Source organism: Neopelma chrysocephalum, unplaced genomic scaffold, assembly GCF_003984885.1.
Source record: "Neopelma chrysocephalum unplaced genomic scaffold, ASM398488v2 Primary Assembly neopelma1_253, whole genome shotgun sequence".
In the NCBI taxonomy this organism is placed as follows: Eukaryota; Metazoa; Chordata; class Aves; order Passeriformes; family Pipridae; genus Neopelma; species Neopelma chrysocephalum.
In genome coordinates, this window is record NW_020897915.1 from 1,049,023 (window position 1) to 1,070,567 (window position 21,545).

General features: G+C 51.4%; 1 protein-coding gene across 6 annotated transcripts in view; it reads right to left on the reverse strand.

Annotated features, from left to right (window-relative positions):
- The window catches only part of SAMD4A (sterile alpha motif domain containing 4A), a 98,861-nt gene that overhangs the window by 30,170 nt on the left and 47,146 nt on the right, over positions 1-21,545 (reverse strand). For all 6 annotated transcript variants that reach the window (XR_003537380.1, XM_027703968.1, XM_027703965.1 and 3 more), the window contains exon 2: positions 6,394-6,912. Coding sequence is in view for 5 of the 6 variants with exons in the window: in XM_027703968.1 (XP_027559769.1) it covers positions 6,394-6,912 (519 nt within the window). In the remaining variant the exon portion in view is untranslated. The remainder of the gene's footprint in view (positions 1-6,393; positions 6,913-21,545) is intronic.

The following is a 21,545-nucleotide window of genomic DNA, read 5'->3' on the forward strand; positions in this document are numbered from 1 at the left end:
TGCCAGCATCCAACAGGCACCAGGCTGGTAAAATACACCTGGGTCTGGGAGGGTCCATCCATCAACAAAACCTCCAGGTCATCAACACAGGAGACTGCTGAGGGTCTGAGGGAATTACTGGGGATGTCTGACCCTGCTCCACAACCCACAGAGCATCAGTCAGCTGTGCTGGTGGCTTCTGTGCTGCTTCCAGGTCAGAAGCACCATTCATTGGTGACAGGAATCCCAAGGACTGTAGGATACACACAAAACCATTGCTGCTGCCTCTAAACATCCGTCCCTGAGACACTTGGGCTTCTGTAAGGAAAGGAGAGGTGGCATCAGAGCCACAAGCATCAATCTCCCCCCAGCCCAACCTGCGGTCAAGGATGGGTGTCCTACTCCCTCTCCAGTGGACAGGCAACACACCAACAGCAAAACCAGGGCAGGCAGCCCCTGCCCTGAGCACCTACGAACTGTGACTGCTCCAGGATTTCACAGGCTGAGAGGGTGGGAATATCCCCGGGCGGTTCCCGAATTAGGTGGCCTCATTCCAGCCAGGAAGCTGCAGAGCTATCTCTCTGTGAGCAGGGTATGTGAATTTGGGAGCAGTGCTCTGTAGGACGTGTGAGTACGGATCAAACCTTGCATGTACCAGGTTTGGAGGAAGGAACAGTGTGATCCCAGAGGATGTATGTGTGATATGCCCTCTTTGGGGACAGCCATGTGTCACCACTGGCAGCCGGTGCTCCCTCTCCTCCTCACCAGCCTCACAGACCATGCCCTTCACCAGCTCTGCCTTGCTAGACTCATCCCCCCACAACCATCCACATCCACCCAGAGCCATGTGCATCCCCCCAGAACCATCCACATCCATCCAGAACCATCCACATCCACCCAGAACTATCCACATCCACCTAGAGCCATCTACCTTCCGCCAGACCCATCCACATCCATCCAGAACCATCCACATCCACCCAGAGCCATCTGCATTCCCCCAGACCCATCCACATCCTCCCAGAGGCAACAGCTGCTGGTAAGAAGCTCCTGCCCCACAGCTGCATGGCTGGGCATCCCTACAAGCAAAGCCACCAGTGAACTGCAAGTCCCAGATGAACAGAACAGGAGAACCACCCTCCCAGATGTCCTGAGCCAAGAGTTCACCAAGGGTTGATGGGTTACCCAAGTCACCCTGTGAATCCTGTCTTTTTTTCCCTTCCAGTGTAGAGTGTGATGTTTGGAAGATGACAGGTAGGCTGATTAGCTTTGATGTCAGTCAAGGACCTCCGTGGAGACGACTGAAGGTGGGACCTCAGCATCACACTGACCTTTGTTGGTCAACCAAAGACACAGTGAGAAAAGAGATCCTTCAGGAACAAAGAGGTGAAAGGAACGTGTCAAAACAGGCTCAAAGGAGGATCCAAATGGGCTGAGGCAGCTAAACTGAAGTTTCAAGGTTAGAACAGGTTCTGACTGTTGCTCAAGTACAAGAGTAAATCAAAACACTGGGTCAGGAAAAACTGAGCAAGGCAACACGGATGCTGGCAGCTCACAGACCAGAAGGCAGGGCCAGAATGATTTCCTGCCCAAAACGTCTTCAAAACATCTTTACCTCGAGCCCTTGAGGGCAATGGAATCACTGAGGTTGGAAAAGCTCTCTAAGACAGAGTCCAACCATTCCCTCAGCACTGCCAAGCCACCACTAACCCATGTCTTCAAGTGCCACATCTACGTGTTTTTTAAGTCCCTCCAGGGATGGGGACTCCACCACTGCCCTGGGCAGCCAGTTCCAGTGCTTGACCTTATAGGGGAAGAAGTTGCTCCTAATATCCAACCTAAACCTCCCCTGGCACGACTGAGGCCATTTCCTCTTTTTACTTGGACTGTACGATGGAGCTGCCCCAACCTCTTCCATTAAGACAAACTAATTTTCCCAGCCCGTATCTCGATGCTGCACTCCCAGATCCCACACACCTGGGAAGGGGGGGAGCAGGGCTGATGGTGGGATGAGCACACGTGGCTGGTCCATCAGCTAAAAACATCCTGTCCAGCAGAGCAGCTCACAGAGAATGGGCACAGCTTGCTCTGTTTTGAGTTTGGACACCTCCCTGCCAACCAGAGGGTGAGGGACATGGCAAATGGAGCAGCCTCAGCAGCAGGAAGGGAAGCTGGCTATAAAACACACTTGACAGCAGTAGCTGACCTTGCCCAGCACTGCTGACACCCCAAAGGCCATCGCTCTTGTCCTCCACCACCACTTCCACCTCCAAAGCTTGATGGCCTTCAGGCTGAGGGTGGGTGACTGCTCATCTCCTCACCGGCTGAGTGATGGTCTGCAGAGCTGGGGAACGTGTCTACCAGGGACAAAATGCTTTCAACTTATAGAGGGGCCAGGAAATCTGTACCTGCTCCTCAGAGCTGGAGTAGAAGGTTATGAGTAGACTCGATTATCTTAAAAGTCTCCAACCTAAATGATTCCACAATTCTATGCTGCCCTCGCTTGCAGTCCTGTTTGCTGCTGTATTTATGTACATGGCTTTGAGAAAACAACTCTGTTCACACCTGACCTTCTTGTGCCAGAACTCTGATTTTAAGCTACAGAATTAGTAAGATTTTGTAGCACTGGGACCCTGGAAAAGTGGGTGACTTCTGGAAGTGTTCTCTGATGGTTACGAGCGACACTAGAGGGCATGAGCAAGACAACAAATGCCCTCATCTGCCACCACTGAAAAGCTCAAGTGTTTATTACAGGGCCAACGAGCTTTTCTCAGTCTATCAGTAAAAGAGAAGGAAAGCAGGGGCTGGCAGGATGAGTGCCTGGGTGCCAAGTCTGAGCACAGCCAACTGAGGAACAAGTTTCTGAAGGTTATTCCCAAGTGCAAAGCTAATCCACCCCTGGCAAGAGTAGGACATTTGTTTGCTTCACTGTTGTAGTCTCATTAAGACTTTTCCACATTTACAAGGCACGTTTTGCTAAGTTTGCATGGGAGGAAATGCGTCACCCTATGTAAGGCAAACAAGGGCTGAGGACACACTATGCCCTCCCTTCAGGTGCTGTTGCAAATCTACACAGAGGAGAATGACCTGCAAGCTGCCCATCAACCCAACACAGACCAGGGTGGTCCTGTGGGTTATAAAAATGCAGTTATTCCGTTATCAAACTCCGTTGCAGGGGGAGGAAGAGTCAGGAAACCCACACTCAATTCATGGCAGTTGCTTTCTTGATGTGGTTTGTTCCACCTCAATTCCCTGATGACTGGGGGAGAACTCCACCATCTTCTTCATCTGCTCTCCCACTGGGGAGTCCATAACTGGGGCAAATGTTGGCAAATCCAGCAAGTCATGTCACACACGTGTGCTGACACACAGGTTAGCAGCTGCAGCTCTGCCTGCAGGGTAGGATCACAGAAACACAGAACGGTTGGGGTTGGAAAGGACCTTGGAGATCATCTAATCCAACCCCCTGCCATAGGCAGGGACACCTTCCACTATCCCAGGTTGCTCCAAGCCCCGTCCAACCTGGCCTTGAACACTTCCAGGGATGGGGCAGCTACAACTTCCCTGGGCAAACTTCCATCTTTTTGGGTGAGTCCGTATCCTCAGATTGCTCCAGTCCCAGATTCATCACTTAGGATGCTGGTCCCACTCTGGGATCACCATTACTGTGGTAAATCCAATGTGACTCCCTTAGATCACTGCGGACTTGCCCTGTAAAGGCTGGAGAGCTCCAGCAACATCTCCTCAAGCCTTGGCCAATTCCTGCCAGAGCTGGAGATGAACCATTCCTGAACCAAATCCCAAAGCCTGGGTCTAGGTCGAGTCAAAGTCAAGGACAGCACAAAGCAAACTGTCACATGACCTTCCCCACCCACATTTAAGCTCTGTGCCAGGACAGTGTTACATCTAATTATGCCACAACACCAGAAGGAAGTATCTCGGGCAAGATCACCATGTTATTCCTCTGGGAAAGTCTTTTCCCCATTCTGGCACCAGGAACAGGCAGTGTCTTCGCGGGGACAGGTCTGGGAAGGCTGTGCCCTGCAGGGTGTTGCTGGATTAAGCCCCCGCCCAGACAAACACCTTCAAGCAAGAGGGAGAATTTAAAACTCTTAACAACAGTAAAACCCAAACAAACAGTAAGGATTTGAGGGCTTTGCTTTGGAATAAAAGATTAATAGATGTATTGATTGAGTCGAGGGGCTGGGACAAAGGCTGAGAGCCCTGTTTATTTTTTAGCATCTATCTGTGGACCTGCCGTGCTCATGTCTGAGCAAATATTGCCTTAAGGAAGTTTATGAACTCACACGTGAAGTGTGGTTGGGTCACCTCCAGCTCAGCCCAGGGGTTACCTGAACGTGATGCCACCAAAATACATCTGCAGGAGTTACAACAGCTTTACACATAGGATTAAACCACAGCTAGCAGGGGATACTGAGGCCAAGGAAGCGGCAGAGGTGGAGGAGGGACGTGCTCTTCAAGCAAAAGTGTAGGGTCAGGCAAAGTGTAGGGCCATTGGCAGATCCACAGGTGCTCCTGTCCCAGTGCTGCTGCACACACCTAATTTTGGGAGAATTTAGGAACAACCACAGCAGTGCAGCAGCTCAGGCACTGCTGAGTAATTCGGCCTTGTGCCAAAACTTGGGGACCCCGCTGGGCAAGAGGTGGGTCACTGCTCCTGCTGAGAGCTAAGTCTGAGCACAGAGAGGCTCAGAGAAACTCCAGGGGGTTTTTGGAAAGAGTCCTTCAAGACCCAACACATCTTGTAGAGCTCCAGCTACTGTCAGTAGCTCCAGCTACTGCTACATCCACCAGACCTCCCTGCTTCCAGATCCTGACATGAGGAACCAGATCCCATCTGAAGGCATCTCTTCCCACTGTCTCCCTGGTGTGCAAAGCCTCCAAAATGCCAGGCATGCAAAAACCACCTGGAAACTCCCCCCCAAAAATAATCCTTGGAGAGGTTGAACAGACCAACTGCAAACACATCCATGGTACTTTTCACCCTGCATCCTCGTTAAGCCTTTCCCACGTGGCTCGGTCTCCCCGACACAGCTCCGCAGCGCAGGGACCCGGCTCTTGGAGAAGCTGAACATCACCCAATCCCACAGCAGCAGGACATAGGGATGGGATGGGCAGGATGATCTGAGTCCATGGAGAAGCTGAGACCCCTCTGCTAAATCCCCAAGTGCCTGCAAGGATGGACACCGGAAAGACGGACCAGGGTGCTACAGCAGCAAACCCAGAGCTGTGTTTCGTGTTGCTGTCAATTTGAAACACCACTTTAGAAAAAAACAACTATTACAGGAAAGGGAAAAACCCAGAAGCCTTAAGTGACCATTTTAAAGCTTTCAGCTTTTAATTGTGGCTTTCCACACGCTGATGGAGAAACCAGAGCCCTCGCCACAAGAAGCCTCTTCCCGAAGTGCTCTCTACATCCCTGATATCCAGGGAGATGCCGATAGAGCATCTTGGACAGAGACCTTCTGAACATCCCAAACGGAAGGAAGGAGGATGTCCCAGCCCTGAAGGTGAGGTGGTGGCAGTCACCCAAGTGACAGTGAGGAAGGTGTGACAGCTCTCCAGAGGGAGCGGTGGTCAGTGGAGCTCCTGAATCCTGCTGAGAGGATGCTTTGCTCCTCCTCTCCCAAGGATGGCTCTTTAAAAAACAGTTAGGGCTGTGCTACATCCTCACACAAAACCAGTGATAAATCTCCAGTCATGGTGCTCTGCAGCGTCTCGGAATGTCTGAGCCTTGGGCTGGGCTCTGCACCATCCATCAAAGCCTGCCAAGGTCTCCATGGGGGGAAGAGCTACCCAACTCTTCTGGAAAACACTGAGAATCATCCACCTAAACCCCTCAGTCACCACCAGCTTCACACCTCTTTGTGCTGTAGATCCAAGTGAATGTTTTCACATACCCTGAAGATGGCAGATTCCAGCCCTGCTTCCAAAAATTATGCCTGCACTCGTGGTCCCAATACCACTTCCTCCCAGTTAAGTCCCCAGTGCACTTTTGGACTTGCCTCCAGTCCCCCAACTCGCTTTTGGACACGAAGCATCAGCTCCCCGCTTGCTTTAGGAACTCCTGAAACGTGAACTGCAAACCTACACAGAGCTACATGAAATACAAGGGGCTCCCTTCAATAACACACATTTTTTGCTCTTACAGCTTGGCTGTTTTTCCCTCCTCTCCATCTCCCGAGTCTTTAAAATCCCCCAGGACTAGAGAGAGAAAAAAACCAAACAAAAACAACGAGGCAAGCAGGAAATAAAAAAGCAGGTGAGGAAATGGAAAAAAGAAAAAAAGGAGTTTTTTTCCTATGGCCCAGATGAATTTAGCCCCCCAGCTGACCACGGCAAAGCAGCAATTCCTAGTGGGATGGTGGTGGTGGGAGGGGGGAGGTGGGTACTCACTGGTGCTTGTGCTAGTGCCGATGGTGTTGATGGTGGTGGGGACGGAGGAGGAGGAGTAGAGGGGCAGGTGGCCGTTCTCGCACGCCAGGTTTTTGTCCTGCCAGCTGGAAGCGCTGACGCTTATCCCCGAGTCCCGAGAGTTCTGCCACCCGTTGAGTTTGTCGTCGGAGTTCTGTCTTTGGTGATAGTAGTGAGCCTGCCCGTAGTCCACCGAGTCCGAGCGGCCCCGGCCCTGCCCGCCGAAGCCCCCCGACGTGCGGTCCTCCAGGTGGTTGAGCCACATGGCCAGGGCGCTCCTGTCCTCCAGGGAGGTGGCGGGGTGGATCAGGGCGTAGGACAGCAGCTGCCTGCTCTCCTCGATGTGCTGGTTGTGCTCGATCGAGTGCGCCAGGATTTTGGGCAGGAGTTTCATGTACTCGACCTTCGCCTCGATGTTGCCGGGCTTCAGTAAAGGCAGGTGGGTTAGCAAGAGGGAAATCACTTTATCCTTGGATTCCTGTTGCCACTGGTTGATGATTCCTGTTGGAGGAATGGGGGGGGGAGAAAAAAAAAGGAGATAATTGAGAGATTGGCAAACGGAGCTAATTAAGATATAAACAGAGCGTGGCAGGGTAAATCCAACACGGGATTTCTGCATCCAAAGGAATGTCTGTGTGTGTGATGCTCACATCCCAGGCAGGGGGGTTACCATGCTCCAAAAACCACGGTCAGGGCAAAGTGTGCACCACTGGATGCCAGAAGTTACCAGATGCTCTTGAAAATCACTAAAAATGCCAAACTACACTCAGCTCTATGGCCACACAACTCCACTGCTGTTATCCTAATCACAGTCATGATTTGGCCCAATTTTTTCCATATTGTTGCAGATTAGAGAAAACACTAAACAAAATCACTTGGTGGATAAAGCCAAACTTTTAGAAGTACTCGTTGGAAAATGGAAAAGGTCAAGATTCAAACGAGATAACACAGGTTAGAGCCACGGAGGGAGAAGGGAAGAAGCATCCCAGCAGGAAAGCAATCACCCAACCAGGGTGCTGGTGCATCCACCAGCCCCAAAGGTACAGAGGGAAGGGCTCAGCTGAAGCAGCCCCAGAGCTCTTGTTCCTCTCTTAGCTCACAGCAGATAGAAGAGGTCTTAGAAGACCAGACAAAAAAAGCAAACATACAGCTTAACTCTAAAAATATGCAGAAGGAAAAGTCAGGGAATTACAAACTGGTCACTTAACTCAAATTCCTGGAAAACTGATGGAACAAATAATGAAACAACCTATTTGTAAGCACTTAGAAGATAACAAGATGATAAGTGACTGCCGACACCGATTTGTCAGGAACAATTTAATTTCCTTCTGCGACAGAGCAACCGGCCTGTGAATGGCTGGGGGAACAGGTTGAGCTGTACATCTTGATATTCATTAGGTGCTGCCACACACGGCTCCCTCAGCAGCACAGCAGAGAGAAACTGCTCTAATGTGGGCACACAATTCATCCCAAAACCACACGGAGGGAGTTGGTGGTGGTGATTCACCGTCAGACCGGGAGGATGTGCTGAGCAAGGAGACCTGTGCTGGCCCTGACACCGCCCAGCACGTCACCAGTGATGAGGGTGATGTGATAAATGTGCTCAATGTGCAGGTGCCACGGTAGGAGAGAGGAAAACACGCCAGAAAACTGGATTTGAAGTCAGTGTTGAGGACTTGAGGGAATGGAATGAAACTGTGTCTGAGGACATTTAATTTGGATATTAGGAAAAAGTTCTTCCCCCAGAGGGTGGTGGGGCACTGAACAGGCTCCCCAGGGCAGTGGTCATGGCCCCGAGGCTGCCAGAGCTCAAGGAGTGTTTGGACAATGCTCTGAGGGACAGAGTGGGATTGTTGGGGTGTCCTGAGCAGGGCCAGGAGTTGGACTGGATAATCCTTGTGGGTCCCTTCTAACTCAGGATATTCTATGGTTCTGTGAGACTTGGAGAAGATTTGGGGAAAAAAATTCTGCATTAAGGAGGTGAAAGCACGTGAGTGCAGGTGGGAACAAATCACTATGCAGCACCAGGTGGGGAAGAGCCTGGGTCAGGAAGCACCACAGGCTGAACATCATTCAGAAGTGCACCAGCCAGCCTGTCATCCAGCTGAGAGGTGAAGACTGGCATGGACAAGCTGCTCTCCATGGCTCCTGATGCCCAGGGCAGCGGTGGAGTTCCCATCCCTGGAGGGATTTAAAACCTGTGTGGATGTGGCACTTGGGGACATGGGTTAGTGGTGGCCTTGGCAGTGCTGGGAGAATGGTTGGACTTGATGATCTCAGAGGGCTTTTCCAACCTAACTGATTCTGTGAGCTGAACTGCAGCAAAGGCACGTGAAGCTGGACATGAAGAACTGCCTTCTACAGGGTAGGATGACCTATGACATTGTGAAATCTCCATCACCAGAGGTTTTTCTGAAGAGCTCATACAAACCCCAACCAAGGATAGCTCAGGATCTACCTACACCACCTGACTGACACTGCCCAGCCCCAGGACAGTCTCTCCTCCAGTGCTGACCAAACCCCTTCAAACTTCAGTCCCTGCAGCAGGCTGTGCCCAGGGATACCACAACTGAACCATCTCCTTCTGCTTGCTTTAAACCCACTGCCCAAAACTGCACCAAGTGACATGCTGAGTGCTCATGTTAATAAAAAACCCCCCAAAACTTTATGTTCTCCCTCCCTGCCTGCTGTCTCTATCCATTCTGTACAGGAAGCTGCTCTGAATCACTGATTGTCCCTCTATACTCCATGTGTTTTTGAGTAGGGTACTTGAACCCACACCAGTGAAAAGCAGATCTGGATGTCCACCTGTAGGATCACACATCATAGAACAGAATCACAGAATATCCCAAGTTGGAGGGGACCCACAAGGATCACTGAGTCCAGCTCCTGGCCCTGCATGGGATACCCCCAAGGATCAATCCCACCATGTGCCTGAGAGCCTTGTCCAAACACTCCTCAAGCTCTGGCAGGTTTGGTGTCGTGACCACTTCCCTGGGTTCAGGGTTGCTCTTGGGAAGACCCAGGAGTTTAACTTGATGATCCTTGTCAACTCCCAGCTGAGGATATTCCATGATTCTGTGGTTCCATACGACCCATGCTGCTGGCCAGCAGCTGGCCCACCTCTCCCACCACCCCAGCACCCCCTGACCCAGAAGAGGGCTCTTACAGTGGGGCCTTTTCCCAGTTAGGATCAAACCCTGCACGTCAGTTCCCGGGCACAACGGCGGTGGTGAGCAGCACTCACCCTTCCAGCTTCGCCTTCCCAGTTCCAAGGTGTGCAACCATTTTAACAGGAAGCCACTAGATGGCTTGCTGGAAACGCCAGCAGCTCTCACTGGAACTTTCTGCAGTGGTATTTACTTCTCCACAGACCTACCCCTCCTCCAGAGCCGCTTCCCGAGCCAGCCGACGGCGGACGGCGTGCCCGGGATGTCTCGTGCCGAAAGGAGCACGGGACACGACGTGGCACAGCTTTGGTGGGGAAGGAACTGCTTTGCTGCAGCAGAGGTGACTTTTTGGTACTCTGGGTGTGCTCCCGTGCCCGTGGGAATGCTGTGAGGTTGTTTTGGTGCTAAAATATGGGATTTGGGAAAGCAAAGCTCAGCCTAAGCAAAGTTGTAAAACACACAGGAGCATAGTGGGACTCAAGGTCCACCAGAGTATCTCCATATTTTCCATATGCAGATGTCAGTGCTACAGGCAAAGCTTCCTGTTGGGATTAATCTGATTTATCTGTCCCCTCTCTCTTGGCCAGCGGGTGGGTTGAAAATGTGTCCTATTTTTTCCCATCCTCTTGCAGAGAGGGATGTCACCCATCCCCTCATCACCCTGGTGGGGTGGTTTGGCAGTGCTTCCAGGCTGGCACAGCCAAACCCAACCCTGGCACCAGCTGGGATTCTGCAACAGCTGGGATACACCAAGAAATCAAAGATCATTAAAAACAGGCCTGCAATGCACTGCTCAGTGCCACTTGTACATAGGAGCCAAACACACACAGAGGAAGCAGAGCCTGGTGTGAACTGGGTGCCGGAGAGGAGGAGGAGGAGGATGGGGGAGGATGGGGGAGGCAGGTGGCCATGGCTGCACTCCTTTTCCTTGCACGGGGGAGAGCTGAGTGTGAAGGTCACCACTGGAGAAACACAGGATGGTGCCAGAGCTGCTTCCTTGGAACCTTGTCTCAGACCTCCAAGAGATTTGGGGTTTAAATCACAACCCCAAAAGATGGAGCACTGACCCAAAAGCCTGTGGCTGGTAAGGGACCGAGTGCTCTTCCCTGCCCCAGCCTGGGCAGGAGCTGCTCTCCCTCTCAGCCAGCAGCAGGATGTGCACAATTAAACAAAAATGGAAAATAATTAGATCAGAAAGAGGCTTGGCTCTCTCCGAGATGGGGCGGAAGGTCAGGCTTAATCCTATCTGCCAGAAAACGGAGGCATCTGGAGAGGGCGGCACAGGAGGGAGAAAGCTGGAGCTGCCTGTGGGCAGGGGGAGAGGGGCTGGTGATCCCCCAAACCCTCTCTCCATCCTCTCCCTGAACACAGGAGACCCTGTTTTGGCTCCCTACGTGCTCCCATGCACTGCTGGCCATCTGGGACATCTCATCCTCTACTGCCAGAACAAGCGCTCCGGGTCAGCTGCGATTAGGATGTGCCCTGGTTTTGGGGTCCCACATCCCAGGGTTTGACATGATACCTGTGGTGGGTCACACTAATCACCTCAGGGTCTCATTAGTTCCCCCGGGTGCTGCTTCAGGAATGCCTGGTGCTTCCCATCACAAGGATTTTGATGTTTTATGGAATGCCACAACTACTGGTATTTGCAACAGGCAAATCTGAGCACAGAGAGAGCCCCAAAGTCAGAAACTCCCCCCTGCTGCCTTTAAACTCCCCAAAATCCCTGTCCTGCCTGTTGCTGTCACTGCCCTGACACGAGCTAAAATAACAACTGACCATGAGCACTGCAAGGAGCCAACTCCCATCCCAGGCCTGTACTGGGAAGGGATGGGAGTTGCTGGTGCCCCCAGAGCAAAAAATCCCAACTTTTATTATGGGACATTTTCTTGGGTGAGAAGCTGAATGAGGGTGGGATGTGAAACTACCTTCTACTGTAGGATTACTTAACCAACATGATTTTGCTGCTAGACAGCCCAGCTGATGTGTGTGCAGAGTGCCTGTGGATAAATCCAGCTCCAAATATAGCCGGGTCCTGCTTCCAAGGCTGAAACCTGTGCTTGTGCTATGAATAGGACCAACACTATCCCCAAAACTGGGGCTTCCTGACTGGGGAAAGAGGTGATGTTTGCCAATTTATTAAGCTCTCATGGGATTTCTCTGTCACAAATCTGCTTAATCTCGGCTGGATCCCTGCAAACTGTTAACTGCCTCCACATCCAGTGGCGATGGATCCACCTCCAACACTGCACTGCATGGGGGACCTTCCTGCCTTTACTCTGAACCTGCTTCCTGAGGGATGACTGGGTTATTCCAACCACCAGCGAGGCACATGGAGCTCCTGAAGCCGTTGATGGTGCACCAGGAACACTCGCAGTTTTCCAAAGGTAAAATCAGTCAGGATGGACAAAGGCAGGGACAGACACACTCCCTGCAAAAACCAGCATGGACAGTGCTTTGGTGTCTGCATTTAGAAACTCAGAAGTACCAAACTGCATGGTTTTTAACTTCTGTTTTAGAGTTTTGCAAACAGACCTCTGGTCCCCACCTGGAAAACACCAACCCTGCCTGTGGGGATGGCCAAGAGGAGCTGTCACAGCACAGGCACAGGAACATGGGGGTGTTCACCTGGAGAACAGAAGGCTCCAGGGAGACCTTAGAGCCCCTTCTTGTGTCTAAAGGGAGTCCAAGAGAGCTGGAAAGGGACTTTGGACAAGGGCCTGGAGGGACAGGACAAGGGGGAGTGGATTCACACTACCAGAGGGCAGGGTTAGATGGGATATTGGGAAAGAATTCCTGGCTGTGAGGGTGGTGAGGCCTTGGTACACTTGCCCAGAGAAACTGTGGCTGCCCCTGGATCCCTGGAAGTGTTCCAGGCCAGGCTGGATGGGGCTTGGAGCAACCTGGGATAGTGGAAGGTGTCCCTGCCCATGGCAGGGGGTTGGAAGGAGATGAGCTTTAATGTCCCTTCCAACTCAAACCATCCCAGGATTCCATGATTATGCTGACTGGGGTTTTGACAAAGCAGGCAAGATGAATGACGTGTAGTTTATGAGCTCATAATCAACAGTCATTTTCCAAGTGACAAAGAGGACATTCACACAGCAGGCTGTGTGAATTACCATTGCTCCTCAATGGTAAGTCAGTGCATTTAAGGGCTCCATTTGTCAGCAAATTGCTCTTAAATTACTGGTTTATTATGGCCTTGTTTTCAGTTTAACCAAGTTTTCCATAAAAAGTTCTCAAAAGCCTATTCAGATAATTTGTCCAAGCAAGTAATGACTAAGAGATAGAGTCACAGAATCATTAAGGTTGGAAAAGACCTCCAAGTTCACTGAGTCCAACCATTAATCAGATGCTCAGATCTGAAGGGCACACTCCAAGCACCTTCCCAGCAGGGCTGAAAGCAACAGCACTCTCAGATGTATTCATGGAGAAAAACTAGGAGTTTGGACTAAAAATTTAAGCTGAGATCCCTGATCTTGCCAAGTGACGAACTGCAGCACTAGGGATTGGAGGAACTGGGCGCTCCTGGATGGCAATCAAGCGTTCCCAAGGGATGGACGGCACCGAGGTTTTTGTGTCTTGGATGGCCAACAGCAAACCAGAAAACCAACTGGTGCTTAGGCAGCTTGAACCTGATTCAAGTGAGCCTGAAATCAATGGCAACAGAGCAAGTGATGGCTATTTCTGGGTCTGCAGGAAGGTTTTACAAGAGGCTTCCTCAGCAACCAGAAGGGGCTCCCATTGTTCGCTGTTTCCTGGATTATCAGTGAGGCACCAGCTCTGGGTGATGGGCAGAGCTCCGTGGAGGCACCCACTTCTTTTGTCAGAGGCAGAAAAAACAGCACTTGGACTCCTCCTGCTGTGTAAAGACCCAGCAGCACACCACCACCCACAAGCTTCTCCACATATCCACGGGAGATGCTGCACTTCCACCAAAATAACCCAAATCTGCGGTATCCGAGGCCATCGCCCATCAGCCCCGGGATCTCACACCTATTCCAGCTGCCTGGGTGCCTCCACCAGGACAAAAGGGGTCAGGAAACCTGACCCTGCACAGGAACACAGCCCAACCACCTCTGCTTGGCCTCAACATCATCTCCCAGTAAACAGCCATCAAGAGACAAAACTCAAACCTACGTCTACCAGCCACTTGTTCCAGTGGCTCCCAAGCACTTGCCTTAATTTCCAGTTGGATTTATCCGTTTAAGATTGAATTTATCTGGCTTCAGATTCTGAACTAGATGGTCTTTAAGGTCCCATCCAACCCAAAGCTTTCAGTGATTTTATGGGTGGGGTGGAGAGAGTGGGGTGGTTTGCAGCAAAGTTAAAGCAAAAGAGCAAAAAAATGAAAAGACTTCACCCACAAATCTGAATTTGCACCAAGTGTATCGACCAAGGGCAGGTTGCTGCCAGTCCCAGCCTTCCCACAACTGGATGTACTGGTCTGTGAGATGGTCCAGCTCCCCACAATCCATCACACAAATCCTCCCCTCCAGCAGTGCTCTGGATGTGAACCTCTGCCCTGGCTCCTGCTGCAGCAGCTCGACTGAAGGAAGGTGAACCACAGAGTGTTTCCAGCCAAAGGGATTTAAATTCCTATTTGCAGTAATTAGCACCTGCACAGCAGCCCAGTCACAAATACTTTGTTTGGGCCAATTTACATCATTCTCTTGGTAAATCAGCCTCACTCAAAAGGCCAGCATTAAGGCAAACAAAGGGAGAACCCTGTTGGAAACTCTCTGTACCCCATCCAGAGCACATCAATACCCTCGCTGTTAAACCTGGCAGCCTCCTCTCTCCACCAGAGGCCAAACTATCAGAATTCCAGCATGTGCCTCCTCGTTATTGCTATTGAGGCTAATTAAAAGGAAAAAAATATCAATGATAAAGGCTATTGCAGACCTGCCAATTGCACAAGGCGGCGAGACAAGCTGACGTTGAAATGCTGGTCAACCTGAATCCTGCTCCTCCTGTAACCAAGACGGATGCAAAATCATGGATAACGCAGGGAAAGAGGCACCAGTGATGCTTCCAAGCACCTCTATTGTCCCTGAGGCTGCAGGGTGCTGTGTAACCCCCACCAACTTCCCCCTGCTACGTCCAACAGGTCTGAGTTTACAATTTAAGCCTGCGCTAGCACTGACCTCAGCACAGGGCGGGGGGACCTAATCCCACACGTCTGAAGGCAACGGGAGCTGTGCCAAACACCATCGTGCCCGCTGGATCCGGCACCCCTGGCTGCCTGGCACCTCCTGTGACTCCACGCTGCAGCAGCCAGGAGAGGCCAGCTCTGCACTGTGGGAACAGCTTCCTCACAGGTCCCCAAAGCCGCTCACCCTGGTGGATAACGCGGGATTTTGCAGAGGAAAAGCCAGGAAAACCTTGCAGTTGTCAAGGTTTTTGGCCTTTTGCTGTCACTCCCTCCCATGCAGGTTTAACAGCCCGACCTGCGGAGAAGTTTGGGAAGCAGTGGCGAAGCTCTTTCCCTGCAAGAAGCCTTGGCTAGGAGCTGGGAACAACCAGAAGACCTGCAAACAAGCCCTGCACACCAGGAGGGCTTGGAGACAGAGACTGGTGGGAATCAGGGCTCTGTACTCCTCCTGGAGCACCCACCCCAACAGCTGTGAACCTCCAGGTCCAAGGTGCTCAGTGCTATCCCAGCTTCCTCAGGAGATAAGGATATAAAAAGGCAAGCATTCCCCTTTCCCTGCCCGGTCGCTTCCTGCTCAGATTTAAGCGCAGATGACCTCTCTGAAGGACAGACGGACTTTTTTTGTCCATCACACCCATGAGGGGAGGACAGACAGACACCACTCTGTGCCTTGCAACACACAAGGCACGTGCCCCATCTCCCTTCTCCAGCGCTCACATCCCAACTTGCATCCCGCCTCCGTCAGGGTGCCAAGGAGCACCAGCACTCGATGGAAAACTTGCCAGTGGTGCTCTGCAGCCTCTGGGTTCACATGGTGCTGGCTCTCCTCCGTGTTCCCAGCAGACACATCACACTCTAAGAGGCTAAAAATACATCAAGTACTTTCCTAATGTTTCTTTTCCACCCAAGCGGCTGCTGCAGGGAAGCTCCGAGCAGGAGGGGAGGTGAACTGAGTGGATACGGGGAAGAGAGGCCAGGAAAATGGAGCAATAGGCACAGCATGTCCAGCAAAATGAGGTGGCTGGGGAAGTCCCTGCTGCAGACTACACTGGTTCCTTGGATAAACAAAGGCAAGAGCCACAGCCATGAAAAGTGAAACATCTCTGCCTATAGAGCAGCATTCAAAGCCAGGTTGGACGGGGCTTGGAGCAACCTGGTCTATGGAAGGCGTCCCTGTCCATGGCAGGGGGTTGGAATGAGGTCATCTTTAAGGTCCCTTCCAACCCAGACCATTCTGTGATTCTATGATTCAGCCCTGACAGGAGCACAGAATAGTTCAGGAAGGAGCATCTTCTCCACCTTTAATGACTGAGATTAAGAAGCTCCATGTAAATTAACTATGGAGTATCCCTTCAATTTGTTAAATATAACAGTGAGAATTTAACCACCAAAACCAATTCTGTCCCAAAGACACAACCTTTTTGCAACTGCTCCCAGCATCCCCCTGAGTGCAATGGGCAAGTCCTTTACTACCCATTGCCAAGGTATTTTGAAGGCACTTCATTTTTGAAGAACAGCAATTGCACAGAATCCCAGAATGGTTTGGGTTGGAAGGGACCTTAAAGCTCATCTCATTCCACCCTCTGCCATGGGCAGGGACACCTTCCACTAGACCAGGTTGCTCCAAGCCCCATCCAACCTGGCCTTGAATGCTTCCAGGGATGGGGCAGCCACAGCTTCCCTGTGTAACTCCTTCCACCATTTCTTACAACTCCAAAGCCAGGTTAAGGAGATGCAACCATATGGCAAGCAACTTCTGGGGGGAAAAAACCCCAAACAAACCCCTTCCCCCAAAAAACTCTTGTGGGGGATAAGACATGGGCCCTACTCGAATTGTTGCCCTTTTCAAGCCAGTTCTCCTCGGGCAGCAAGTTCAGCTGTTTCTCACTGGCAGTTCCCCTCTCCACCAAACTCTCCAAAGCAACAGCATCCCCATCAAGTATTAGCAGGAAGTGGGAACTTTGGCACTGAACCGAGGCTCAAAGACAACCCCCAAACAGATCACAGGATCATTTAGGTTGGAAAAGACCCCCAAGATCATCAAGTCCAACCTGTGACCAATCCCCACCTTGTCACCCAGCCCAGAGCACTGAGTGCCACGTCCAGTCACTCCTTGGACACCTCCAGGGATGGGGACTCCACCGCTGCCCTGGGCAGCCCCTGCCAACGCTTAAAGTCCCATGAAAAAGTGCCTTCTGAGAAGAGATTCTGGGATCTTCTCATCCCATCACCCCAAACAGGCTGATGGAACCTCACCAGCTGACAGAGCAGGGCAGGGAGCTCAGCGCTCTCCATCCAATTTGCAAACTCACAGCGGGAGCAGATACCCATTATTTTGGCCAGGGACAGAACAAACGGGGAGATCCCTCACCAAAACATCCCTTAATTCCTGCTGAGAGCCACCAGGACAGAAGAGCCCAGTTCCACTGTGAGCAGAAATAAGTAAGATTTTCATATTTTTGCCGCTATTTTCCCCCTCTGCCTCCCCGAGCTTGCCAGAGCTCCAGTCATTAGGAGGCTGTTTGTACAAACCCAGATGTATTTTTAGCACCAGAGAATTGCATGGCACAATCATTAAGGAGCTTCTGCAGACAGCAACAAGAGCAGGGATTTTTCCTTCTCTAAATTGGCTCCAGCCACCACGGTTTTCAGCCCAAAGCAGACTTTCAGGAAATTCAGAAGGAGCGGGGAGTCTTTTTCCATGACATATTTAATACCGAGCTGAAGAACACTCGATTTTCACACTGTGCATCCGATGGGAGGTTTTATGGATTTGTTTTCCAGGCTGTACTGTTGCACACTTTTGCTATGGATCATAATACCGCGTATTATCACAACACTCCCTAGCAACAGGACTTTAATTTAGTGCAGAGATTTCCAGTGCTGAGAGCATTTCACTGACTCAGAGCAAAGATGACACGCTGGGAAACCTTATCAAAAGCCCCACGGGTGCCAAGGGAACCCACACTGCATGAATGATGGTATTCCATCTCCACAACGCAGCGTGGCCAGCGCTGGCACAGAGAATACCTGGGGAAGGGGGAATTTGCTGCACTGATTTCACGAGCCACAGTCCAGCCAGCGTGGAGTGATGTCTACATTGATGAGAGTGGTGAAGAAGAGTGAAAATCCAACAAGTTCTGTTTGACTGCTCAGGGCTCGGTCGTAAAAATGTGGGAAATGGTTCAGAGTCAGAAGTAACAGCTCAGAGTCAGGTGGGCCATGAGCATGGATGGGATCCCACCTCCTGCTTTCCACCCAAAGGCCAGGAGAAGGAGAGATGTTTGGCAGACAACCTCCCATGAGAGCTGGCCTGAAGAGTGAAGCCAACCTGACCCCAGACAAGGACACACAGTGGTGGTTTCCCTTTACCTGCTGGAGCCCACAGACTCCTGGGCATCACAGGCATCCTGCTCCCAAGCCAAAGAAGGGGAGGACAGACTTTGGGAAGTGCAGGAAATAGTGCCCACCTGACTCCAAAGCTGCAAAAGCCCCATCAGTGCTGTGGACACCCTGAGGTGAGGTGATCCTCCCTCTCTGCCCACTGGGGCAGGAGAGCAGGAGAAAGCAGGAGCAGCATCCATGGGTGGGTGGAGGAAGGATATTGTGGCAGAAAGGACTCCAGATCCCCGTCCCTCTTGGACAGCAGAGCAGAGGGGAATCCATCAGCCCTCGTGCATGCAACGAGGAGACAGAAATATCAGAGCAGCCGTGCCAGGTCTGAGGGACAAAGATATCCCAACGAGATCCTGGGTCAAGTGGCTTTTGTTGGCTGCTGTGCAAAGCCAGCAGAGCTCAGCTGGCCTGCAGGGGCAGCCAGGCCCACAGCAATGGGATGGGCCAGCAAGGATTAAACCCACAATTAAACAGGGGCAGGAAGATTCCGTCCGGGAGTCCCAGCACTCCCAGGAGCCCACGGGCTCAGCCACAGCAAAACTCTGCTGGTTTTGCTGCATCTGGGACCTGGGGAACAGGTGGGAAATGAGTTCAAATGCCTGCTTTCACTTACACTGGGGTTATGTAGCTCACATGCCTCTGCATGCCCTCAAATCCAGGCCTTCAGTGGAACTTCCTAGGATGCAGGAAGCCAAAGGAATAAAACATGGGATTTCTGTATCTCTTCTTTGAGCCTAATCCATAAAAACACCCCAATCTTTCAGCGAGGAGACTACAGGCACTACCACAAGCAGGGAGGAAATACTCCTCTGACTTCTTGATTTCAATTGCAAAAAGCCTTTCAGCAAAAGCTCAATTGAAATGCAGATAAGTTCCTTCAAAGGCTAAAAAACCCCCATATATATATTTATAAAAAATTATCTGAATGTCATAACGGTGTTGCCTAAAATGGATGAAGGATTTAGAAGGGGGAAAAATAATACTAAAAATAAGTTATGAAGGGTATGTAAGGTATTGATATACAGCACATGGTTTAAACTGTTAATCATTGAACAGATTCCAGTATAAAAATAAAGAGACTGAAGCTGCACATAATGGAGGAGTTGCTCTATTTATAAACTTCTCTGTGCAAAGGGCAGCGAGGGTTGGGATGAGCCGGCAGAGGAGGAAGAGGGACGCTGCTACGGAGCCCACATTTGAGGGAAAATACAACAGGGGTCTTGTATTATTATTATTTTTTTTAAGCATTGTCAACAAAATCAAACCGAGCTGTCCAGGAGCCCGTGTGCCCCAGCCATGTGAGCAGCATTTCCAGCCCTGGCATGTGACAGCTCTCCCAATTTAGCCAGTAACTGACTCCCTCTGACCTGTAATAACACCGCTCCCAAATTAGAGCCCTCAATTTGACTTGGCTCCGGTCCTTCCCTCCCAGAGACATAAAGCATCCTTTTTCCCCTGCTCTCTCCCCGAACATTCCTAATCCCATCCTCTCACACTGCCAACTCAAACTCCCATTTAGCCTTTTCCTATTTTTTTGGGGAGGGGAGGAGGGAGGGACCAAGGGGGTGCAGGCAGCAAAAAGGGCAGGGAAAAAAAGCCCGGTGGAAAAACACCAAGGGACAAAAAAACAACAACAAAATGAGACAAAAATTCCAAGTTGGTGACATTCAGCTGGAAAAGCTCAGTGACTCACATGCAAATAAAATCTGCCCAAACTCACTGCTGCATGACGCAGGCCACTGGCTTCGGCATGAGAAAGGGCCGGGATGAAATCATCTGCAATTAAATGGGAGCTTGGAAGGCTGCAAAAAGCAGCCGCATCAGCGCGGCTCCCCCCGGCTTAATAGGGAACACAAAGGAAGGAAGTTCAGCGGAGTGAGAACATCCCCCTTTTCCCCTCCTTTCCACCGACACCTCTCACCATCAGTCATTCCCGAGGGCGGCTCCTCCGGCATCACACGTCGGCGCTCGGCTCCGGCAGAGCCGCTCGCTGCCAGCTTTTAATGGGCTTTCCTGGAATACTCACTCAAAAGTAAAATAAAATTAATCGTGGCTGTGTAGCGAGGTAAAACCCCCCCCACCCCACCCCAGCCAGCGGCTCCTTCCAGAGGTTTCTGTCCTGCTCTTTGCAGAACGGCCTGAGATACTGGAGAATTAACATTCTGGACCGAATCCAGTCCCTCCTCAACTCCCCCACATACGGATTTAAATCTCAGTTCTCAGGTTTTCTCTCGCATTGCAGCAGTGCTTTAAACCTCAGGAGTTCTGAAGCCACGTCATAGAAATGCACTTGGAGTGACCTGTAGCTCAGGGGCGATGCAGGGAATGGGGTGCCAGGGGTTCCCCTTATCCCACCACCAGCACCAAGCCTGCATCCTACCCCTTCATCACAGCCCTTCCATGGGGCTGTGCCATGAACCAGGTCACTGGCCTCCTCCAGGATAAAAACTGTATCAGGAGGGGGAAGAATAAACTCAAAAAGGTCATTTTAACCTGGATCAGGAATCACAGCACAGCTCTGCAAAAGGCTTTTGGTGCTCCACCTGAGAAGGGAAAATAAACCTGGAAACAAGTGCTGGCCTCTCTGCACACCCCAAAATGCTGCTCTGAGGATCATCTGGTGAGCATCTCCCCTCTGCTCCGCTCTGGTAAGACCCCACCTGGAGTTTGGTGTCTAGCTCTGGGGCTCCCAATATCAGAAGGATAGTGGAGCGAGTCCAGAGGAGGCCATGGAGATGCTCCAAGGGCTGGAGAACCTCTGCTGTGGAGAGAGTCTGAGAGAGCTGGGGTTGCTCAGCCTGGAGAAGGCTCTGGGGAGACCTTGGAGCCCCTTCCAGTGCCTAAAGGGGCTCCAGGAGAGCTGGAGAGGGACTTTGGACAAGAGCCTGGAGGGAAAGGACAAAGGGGAATGGCTTCCCACTGCCAGAGGGCAGGGTTAGATGGGATATTGGGAAGAAATTCCTGGCTGTGAGGGTGGTGAGGCCCTGGCACAGGTTTCTCAGAGAAGCTGTGGCTGCCCCATCCCTGGAAGTGTTTCAGGCCAGGTTGGACAGGGCTTGGAGCATCTGGGATGGTGGAAGGTGTCTGTGCCCCTGGTAGGGGGTTGGAATGAGATGGTCTTTAAGGTCCCTTCCAACCCAAACCAGTCTGTGATTCCATGATCCATCCAGGATGCAGGAGGACAGTACCCCAAGCATCCAGAGTGGTCATTGCCCCTCACCTCAGTTAGGATAACACAAGGAGAAACCAGGTGACCAGCTGCACAGTTATTGGGAAAGTGGGGGCTGAGGTGCCTGTCCCTGGCATTAACCACAGTCCTGTGCTTTCAGAAGATCCCAGCCCAAGCCAAAGGCTCTTCAGCATTCCTTTGCTCCGGCCTGCAGTGGCTGCAGGAGCAGGGTGTGAACAGG